The 9,076-nt window shown below is 58.7% G+C and overlaps 1 protein-coding gene across 1 annotated transcript; it reads left to right on the forward strand.

Annotated features, from left to right (window-relative positions):
• Positions 1–1,527: 1,527 nt before the first annotated feature.
• PHKG1 (phosphorylase kinase catalytic subunit gamma 1) lies at positions 1,528–8,883 on the forward strand. Its single transcript, XM_079120215.1, has 10 exons — positions 1,528–1,708; positions 3,803–3,914; positions 4,436–4,614; positions 4,985–5,039; positions 6,237–6,302; positions 6,893–7,056; positions 7,402–7,492; positions 7,655–7,808; positions 8,087–8,212; positions 8,604–8,883. The coding sequence occupies exons 2-10, from the start codon at positions 3,832–3,834 to the stop codon at positions 8,847–8,849; spliced, it is 1,164 nt and encodes a 387-aa protein (XP_078976341.1). The 5' UTR covers positions 1,528–1,708; positions 3,803–3,831; the 3' UTR covers positions 8,850–8,883.
• Positions 8,884–9,076: the final 193 nt, after the last annotated feature.

Below are 9,076 nucleotides of genomic sequence, written 5' to 3' on the forward strand. Positions count from 1 at the left end.
CACCCACCCCTGGAAGGAGGTCATCCACTGTGGGGATGGCGCCAGAAGATCTCAGACAGGACCATCTGCCTAATTAACAAGCGAATTTCACTGCAGACAGCGCATGGAACGTGGCCTTTGCGTTGCCTCTGTAAAAGCTCCGTTCCTGCTGAGGGGCAGAACCTCTGCCTCTGGGAAGGAGTCTCTCGTTTCTCCTTTCCTAGCAAAGCAATAAGCCTTCTTTTTCCTTTTTTCTCAAAATCATGTCCTCATTATTGGGTTGGCATTGGGGACAAGGACCGAGTTTTCAGCAACACCAGGAACCCACCAGGTGCCTTGGGCTTTTGCCTGGAGCTCAGAGGGGATTATGTGAGACCTTGAAAGTATAAAGCAGCGTGCCCCAAGTTTATGCCTTAGATCAGGGGAAATGGGCCTGTTGCCAGTAAGTGAAAGGAAGCAGTGTGGTGTTCTCCTTCCTGTGCCTTTTGTCTGTGCTGAATTTCAATAAATTGACCTTTGCTTGGAGCACATGCCCTGAAGTCAGTTTCAACTCCTTTCTTTATCGCAGTTCAGGACAGGAGTTGGTTCGCTGCTGTGGAAAGAGCCCTGGCTCCCACTGCATCTGGGGTTGGTATAGGCTTCTCCACCACTTGCTGGGTGACCTTGAGCAAGTCACACTAGAATGTGCTTAATGCCAGGGTTTCAGAAACCCTGAAACACTTTGTAAATGCTGTGTGAGGTGCCGTGTGACAACATTCTTCCCCAGTTTGGAATGTTAGGGGTTTGAGAAAAGATAGCGGATGGATATGGGGAGAATCGGTGTCTTGCCTGGCACAGTGGTACACACCTGTGATCCCAGACTCCACAGGCTCAGGTTGAGGCAGGAGGACTGCAAGTTCAAAGCCAGCCTCAGCAACTTGGAACCTGTCTCAAAATAAAAAGAGAAAAGGACTGGGGATGTGACTCAGTGGTAAAGTGCTCCTGGGTTCAATCCCCAGTGCCCTGCCAACAAAAAAGTGGGTGCCCACTATATGCTGGCATGTTGCAAGCCATCCCCAATCTGTCGACCCTTAAGACAGAAGCAGTCTCAGGAGCACCCTGCACCCTGACACTTTTTGGCATGTGGGACTCCTTCCAGGTAGGTGAGTAGAAGGCAGGTGTTCTAGATGGTCCTGGGGAAGGGATAGCAGAGGTGGGCTCCCCAGGGGAGGGGCCCTAGGCCTTGCGGCCTGCCTTGCCTCCCTAGGGGTCCTCACAGACTCCTCGCGCCCTGGTGTCTGCCCCTGTGACCGCTGCTGCACCTGTGCGCCAAGCTGTTCTTGGCATTCAGGGAAATCACTCCCAGAGAAGTGCACAAAGCTGTCTGCCTCTGGGCCTGCAGGCCAAGTGAGTTCCAGAGGAAAGCCTCGCCTCGCACTGTCCTGCGGTCCCAGGCCACCTGCGCCTCCTTCACCCTCCACCAGAGGTCACCCCTGGCAGGATTTGGCCCCACGCCTAGCCCCGCTGAGCCTGGCCTGCATCCCAGGCTTGCAGTTGTGATTTATTTTTGGCACTTCAGCTTTCCGTCATCGACAAGCAAAACCCCAAAGAAAAGCAGCAGGATATCTTACTCTGGCCACAAGTGTCTGCTCAGGACACAGCTTCAGCCCTCTGTTGTCCCCTCTCCCTCGGTACTCTGGGACCTTGGGATTCTTGTCACATTCACTCAAGGGCCTGTCAAGACTGACAGGTGAGTAGCTGAGCAGCAGGTGGGAGAGGGATGCAGGGTAGAGGTCAGAGCTCCTGGGCCCATTAGGCCCAGTCTCTGCCCTTCTGCAGGCAGATGGGCCTGGGAGCGGGGCTGTGCTGACTCTTGGAACACTGTTGGGGGAGTTTTCTGTAGACAGTGGCCCCAGTGACTGCTTTCCAACTGTAGCTTTGGGGTAGGGCTGCTATGTTCCTAAAAGACCTGATCACCCGCTCCTGTTTGGGAACCTCTCCAGAGGGGTCTTGGGAAAGGTGTGAAAGGCTGATGGGGCAGGGGATAGAGGCACAAAGTTGGGTCTGCTCAGGCCTCTGAGCAGAGGGATGGACACACACACCAGAAGAGGTGAGTGCAGCCAGGACTCAGCCCATCTGGCTGTCAGGGAATGGTGTCTAGATACACCCTCTGCCCAGGGGCCAGGGGAAGCAAGGGGCCTGGTGCTGCTCACTTTCAAGAAGTGAGATGCATGAATGCCCATCTTGGAAACTTGCCAGAAAATGGGCTTGTTTTGGGGAAACAGACACTCAGGCTCTGTCGGTTGCTGACGGGGCAGCGGAGACCTTTGTGCAGTCCAGGCACTTGCCATTGGCAAGGAGACTGTTGTTATTCTAAGCCTCCCTCTGGTAACCAGGCACCCAGTAGCAGGGACACCAGGCCTTCTGGAATGGTCAGCCACATCCTGAGGCAGCCAGGGCTGCTGCTTGGCTGGTCAGCAAATCGGCCTCCTTGAGAGACCAGAGGGTGGTGGCAGGGGGACAAGAAGCAGCTGGTGCCCATTTTCTACCTTACCATTCGTCAAATGCTGCATCCGAGGTAGGAGTTCAGTTCCCTGCTAGAGGCCTCTGTTCCTGGAACAAGGTGGGTCTGCTTAGCTCCCTGGGCCAGGTTTGGCTCTCCTGATTGTGCTGCCCCACACGGCAGCAGGGCCACACCGGCTTAACAGTCTACCCATTGTTGGGTAGGACCAGGAGCATTCTGCTAGCGGGACCCTGGACCACAGCCATGGACTCACATCTAGGAAGCAGCGTCTCCCCACACCTGAGCACAGAGGGCCAGATGGTGGACATATCCTAGGGGAGGTCACAGTCCAGGAGGGACATGACAGCACATACTGGCAGATGATTCCAGAGGCTGGACCCAGGGCTTACCACCCAGCTCTGCATCCCTCAGAGCACCTGGCTCTGTGCTTGACCAAGAATGGGCATTACTTTCTGCAGAATGAAGACAGGATAAAAGGACGAGGGAGGGATTACAGAAGTCGACTGTGGGCAAAGCAAAGAAGGAGCAGGAAAGGAGGACATGATGGAAGACCATAGGACCAGAATGCTAGGGTCTCGCCTTTTCCACAGTCACAGAGAGCAGGCAGAAGGAAAACAGGACCAGCCTGGTCTCCTTCGAGCAGAGAAAATTGCACTTTAATTAGTCCTCTGTGGGTTTTTTGTGGCTCTTTCAAAAAGCAAGGATGTGCTGACCTCCTTAGAGCCAACCTCAGGGCCTGAGCTCCTGCCCCACAGCGAAGCCTGGGCCTGGCCGACAATCTGCTCCCCTGTCTGAGACCATAGGGAGCCTCATGTGTCCTGGGATCACAGGAGCATACAGCCAGTGGGAAGAAGCAAGCCCAGCTCTTCCCGAAGCTCCGGGCAGAGGTGAGAAGTCACAGGGAGGAAAGGTGGTCATCACTGGGGAGCCAGAAAGGGCTGGGCAGCAAGGGCAGCTGGGTTTTTTTTCATTAACTTTTATTTTGAACATCCACTGTGGCCAGTCCTGTGCCCGAAGGTGTACAGATGAATGAGAGCCAGGTGCGGTGATGCACACCTGTGATCCCAGAGACTCAGGAAGCTGAAGCAGGAGGACTGAAAGTTCAAGGCCAGCCTCAGCAACTTGGCGAGCCCCTGAGGACTTAGTGAGACCCTGTCTCAAAATAAAAAATCACTGAAAAAGTGCTGGGGATGTGGCTCAGGTTAAGCGAGCCTGCGTTCAATCCCAGTATCAAAGAAAAAGACAAATGAGAAACTGTTGCAGCCCAAAGGGGCACGCCGCCCTTCAGGAGGCTGATGGCTCTTTCTGCTCTCCTCTCAGAGACCTGGACTCGCCCCTGAGAAGCTAGCATGACTCGGGACGAGGCGCTGCCAGACTCGCATTCTGCACAGGGCTTCTACGAGAACTACGAGCCCAAGGAGATCCTGGGCAGGTAGGAGCAGACTGCCCCGTGGAGTACGCTGTGGCTCCAGCAGGCCCTGTGGACTGTTGTGATCTCTGCTGACCCTGAACACTGACCTCCTGTCCACCCACTAAGCTCTGTCCCCTTGGAGAATCCCTCAGCTTAGGGTCCTGTCCTCCTCAATCCAGGACGGGAGAGAGGAAAGCAATCAGAGGTCTTTCCCAACTTAGTTCCCAGGTGCTGTTGTTCAGCACATCAGAACCTGGCTCTGGGATCAGGGATCCCAGGGAAGGCTGTGGCCCTAGGAGGATACCACTGCTTCTATGTGCTGAGGACAAGCACTGAGCTAGGAGCAGAGGCCTCACACCAGGCTTGCTACTGCTCAGCTCTAGGAAGATCACCCCGGGCCTTTGTTTCTTCACCCCATCACCCCAAAGCTCATGGGGAGTTGGGGAAATTGCAAATTACAAGGGCAGAACCTCCTTGTCCCGGCTGGACCTGAGACTCCCCCGGGGGTCGGGTCCTTTTGCCACTAGTCCTCTGCACCCTAGGGGAGTCAGCAGTGTGGTCAGGCGCTGCATCCACAAGCCCACGTGCCAGGAGTATGCCGTGAAGATCATCGACATCACGGGTGGGGGCAGCTTCAGCTCCCAGGAGGTGCAGGAGCTGCGAGAAGCCACCCTGAAGGAGGTGGACATCCTGCGCAAGGTCTCTGGACACCCCAATATCAGTGAGTGATGGCCCCAGGCCACAGTAGGGGGCTCTGCCACAATCCTGCTCTGAGAGCTCAGGATGGGCTGTGCAGGCCCGCTGCATGGCTGGCCTAGACCTTCCAGAGTGCCCACACTGAGGCTCTGTGGCCTCCGGGCCCTGAGGCTCAGAGTCACCAACCAGCCCCTCACTGCTGCTGAGGGCCAGGTCACAGGCAGAGCTGGGGTAGGTGTGGGTGGGAGGGCAGCATGCCAAGGCCTGGGCCTGCCCACACCGGACTGGCTTCCTCTGCGCACCGGCCTCTCCCTTCACCTCCCTGGCTTCAGTCTCCGCCCTGCTGCCCTGCCAGGCCCCTGCGACTTGAGACCAGCTAGACATTTCCATTTCAGTACAGCTGAAGGATACTTACGAGACCAGCACCTTCTTCTTCCTGGTGTTCGACCTGTAAGTACCAACCCTGCAGCAGCCACACTGGGTGCCTGATGGAGAACCTCCACTCGGCCCCTTCCCAATGCAGCCTGCAGACCAGCATCCGCCCCACACCAGGAGGCCAACGGGACCACGCATGCTTGTGGCTGAGCAGCCCCTTGGGTCGGCTGCCAGGCTCTGAAACCTGGGTCCACCATGTGTGGGCCAGAAGGTTTCTCTGACTGTTGGTCTTCTCGTCTTTCTTGTGGGAGAAATAACGGCACTGTGCTTGGCACAACGTCAGTGATAGTAATTGCTAACTGCAGTAATGGTGATGTGGGGTTCGCTCCATATTTATTCTAGACACGGAGAATGTGGCATTGGAAGGACCAGAGCAGGTCCTGACTTGCAGTCGCTGATGCGTAGGTGACATAGAGCCCAGCAAGGGGCTGCGGAGACCAGGGCCTCAGGCAGGGTCTCCAGGAGGTGACATGAGCAGAGGCCCGGGGAAGTCAGGGAAGGACCAGGGCAAAGGCCTGGAGCAGGAGCCTCCAGCCAAGGAAGGAACCCGCTGTCAGCTTGTGGGCCTGTGGGTCCTTGCAGACCCACGGTGGGGAAGTGGGACGGAAGAGCTGGCGCTGAAGGCACTGAGGCCTGGTGGGGGTCTGGAGGGTTGGGCACACAGCTTCCGACGGGGCTCCCCAGGGCTCTGAGGAAGAGCGGAGGACGGGGGCTGCAGCACGGCGGGCAGAGGCTGCATCTAGGGCATGGTTCAAAGATCAGGACCATGGGCCTCAACATCACCTCTGCTCCAGCTTCCAGGAATCTGTCCTCCATCACTCTCCTCCCCTTGGCCCTGGGAATCCAGACTACCCTTGGAGGGGAGGGATATGCCTTTTCCTTCTCAGTCCTGGAGACTCTCCTAAGACCCCTCCAGACTTGACCAGCTCCACTGACCTCCCTCTGCCGCACACAGGCTGTCCTGCATCTGGCAGATCTGGTCCACGATGGCACTTCCAGAGGGCCCCCAACACTGTGAGCACCCCACACTCCAGCCTGCTCTTCCAGTTCTTCCCAAAGGCTGCACTCACTCCCAGCTCCTCCCCCCAGTCCTCAGTCCTCATGAGGAGCAGCAGCCCAGCTGGTCTCTGGAGGTGTTAGGACAGGACACACTTCTCTGGGAGCAGGATGGGGGTGGTCTTGGACCAGCGCGATACAAACCTGTTCCCACAGGATGAAGAGAGGGGAGCTCTTTGACTACCTCACTGAGAAGGTCACCTTGAGTGAGAAGGAAACCAGGTGAGGGTGTGTCTGCCCCCGCTTTCCAGCCCCTCCCCAGGTCCTGGTGCCACAGGAGTGAGGTCTAGCAGGCACCGTGTGCCGTCTCAGCTGGGAGTGTGTGCACTGCTGTCTGGTTCCCTTCCTCCCTGGCTCCGTCTGGACCTTCCTAACCTGTCCGGAGCCCTCCGCCCTGCACTGGCAGTGTGACTGGCGTGTGAGCTTTGGTCTCCCTGCTACCACCTGACACTGCAGAGCAGAAGAATAACGTGGTGGAACGCAGTCTGTCTTACAAATTGTCGACAATTCTGAATCAAAAACAGCCAATTGTGCATTAAGCAAAATCACGCTATGTGCATGGATACAACAGCAAATCCCACCTTTATGTGTGTCTCTCCAGCACCAATTAGAAATAAATGAAAAGAAAGACATGTAGAACAAAGGACAGAATGAGGTGGGGAAGGGTGGGCAGCGGGGTCTGAAATGGAGTAAGTCAAATTTCATGCATGCATCATTTTGTCAAAATGAACCCAACTATTATGTATAACTAAATACAGCCAATTAAGAACTTTAAAAGGAAAAAGAACGGAGTAACATGTTCGCCCCTCTAGAAAGATCATGCGAGCCCTGCTGGAGGTGATCAGTGCCTTGCACAAGCTCAACATCGTGCACCGGGACCTGAAGCCCGAGAACATCCTCCTGGATGACAACATGAACATCAAGCTCACGGACTTCGGCTTTTCCTGTCAGCTGGAGCCGGGAGAGAAGCTTCGAGGTTGGCAACGTGCCAGGGGCTTGGTTCTCTGGTCAGTTCTCCCAGGACTAGAGAGGCCTGGGTTTCTCCCCCGACTTTCCCCCACAGAATGGAAGTCCAGCCATTGCAAGGTCTAGGCGCCCCTTCAGGTTAAGCCCTATTCCCAGAAGGGCACCGAGCCAGGTTCCCACTGCCTGAGCTCCATGCCAGGATGGGTAAAAGTGACCAGGGAACCAACAGGCGGCTCTTGGGCCTGTGTATGCCCTGCCCCTGCCCTCAGCCCTGAAGCCGGCCAGACTTCCCCGTCTCCACCGCGTCTTCGGCCTTCCTCTGCTAAGTGCCCTCTGCTGGCGGGCTCTTCTGCAGAGGTCTGTGGGACCCCCAGTTACCTGGCCCCTGAAATCATCGAGTGCTCCATGAACGATGACCATCCAGGCTATGGGAAGGAGGTGGACATGTGAGTGGAGGAGGTGGGGAGGGAGCAGGGGCCCACGGGCAGGACCCGGCTGCGGGGCGATGCTCCTCTCCTGCCCAGCCTGGTGCTGCTAGGAGCTGCAGCCGGCCCTCCTGCACCCCTGCCCAGCTGCCGGGTGTGACGAGCAGCCCTCGCACCACCCAGGTGGAGCACCGGTGTCATCATGTACACCCTGCTGGCGGGCTCCCCACCCTTCTGGCACCGGAAGCAGATGCTGATGCTGAGGATGATCATGAGTGGCAGCTATCAGTTTGGCTCACCGGAGTGGGATGATTACTCAGACACCGTGAAGGACTTGGTGAGAGGCCAGGCACAGCCTGGGAGAGGTATTCTAGCCACACAGGGAATGGGGTCTTCTGTTCTAAAAGAAAACGAACATTTTTAAAGATCTAACTTTTAGTTGTAGGTGGACACGACAGCTTTATTTTCTTTTATGCGGTGCTGAGGATCGAACAGCGGGCCTCTGGCGTGCTGGGCGAGCGCTCCGCCACCGGCCGCGGCCCAGCCCCGGGACGGGTCTTGCGAAGTGCTGGACGGCCCGCCCTGGCGCTCACGGCTGCCCTCTCCGGCCCTCAGGTGTCTCGCTTCTTGGTGGTGCAGCCCCAGAGCCGCTGCACGGCGGAGGAGGCCCTGGCCCACCCCTTCTTCCAGCAGTACGTGGTGGAGGAGGTGCGGCACTTCAGCCCGCGCGGCAAGTTCAAGGTACTGCGCCGCCCCCGCTGCTCCCGCGCGAAGGCCCGGGGCCTCCCGCCGCGGGCCTCCCACCGCGGGGCCTCCCACCGCGGGGCCTCCCACCGCGGGGCCTCCCGCCGCGGGGCCTCCCACCGCGGGCCTCCCGCCGCCGGGCCTCCCACCGCCGGGCCTCCCACCGCGGGGCCTCCCACCGCGGGCCTCCCACCGCGGGCCTCCCGCCGCCGGGCCTCCCACCGCGGAGCCTCCCACCGCGGGCCGTGCGCTTTTGCCCCCCGGAGGGTTCCAGCTCAACCTGTGGCTGCAGGAGAGCTCGGCGCCTGGGTTCTGCGGGCCTAGGCCAGCGGATGCTGGGGGACGGGCGGGCCTGCGGCTCCGGGGCACTCAGCGTGGCCCTTCGCAGGCCATCGCTCTGACCGTGCTGGCCGCCGTGCGGATCTACTACCAGTACCGCCGCGTGAAGCCAGTGACCCGCGAGATCGTCATCCGCGACCCCTACGCGCTGCGGCCGCTGCGCCGCCTCATCGACGCCTACGCTTTCCGCCTCTACGGCCACTGGGTGAAGAAGGGGCAGCAGCAGAACAGGGCCGCGCTCTTCGAGAACACCCCCAAGGCCGTGCTCCTCTCCCTGGCCGAGGAGGACTACTGAGCGCTGCCCGAAGGCCTGCGCAAGGCGGCGCTTCCACCGCACGTGGAGGAGCCGACGGGGCGGTCGAGCGATGCGTCCTGCTTCTCCACCACCCAGCTGCCCTCCGCTTCCCTTCTGCCGGAGCCCCTCCCCAGGCGAGGGCCGGCCAGGTTGGGGGCGCTCACCCGTGATCCCTGCGACTCAGGTTGAGGCAGGAGGATGACGCGGGCAAGACCAGCCCGGGCAAT

Source organism: Sciurus vulgaris, assembly GCF_902686455.1.
Source record: "Sciurus vulgaris genome assembly, chromosome: 18".
In the NCBI taxonomy this organism is placed as follows: domain Eukaryota; kingdom Metazoa; phylum Chordata; class Mammalia; order Rodentia; family Sciuridae; genus Sciurus; species Sciurus vulgaris.

Coding starts and splice junctions, on each gene's coding strand:
- PHKG1 (XM_079120215.1), top strand. CDS start 3,832: ATGACTCGGGACGAGGCGCTGCCAGACTCGCATTCTGCACAGGGCTTC. Junction 7,057..7,401: donor GCCGGGAGAGAAGCTTCGAG/GTTGGCAACGTG, acceptor GCTCTTCTGCAG/AGGTCTGTGGGACCCCCAGT. Junction 7,493..7,654: donor TATGGGAAGGAGGTGGACAT/GTGAGTGGAGGA, acceptor CGCACCACCCAG/GTGGAGCACCGGTGTCATCA.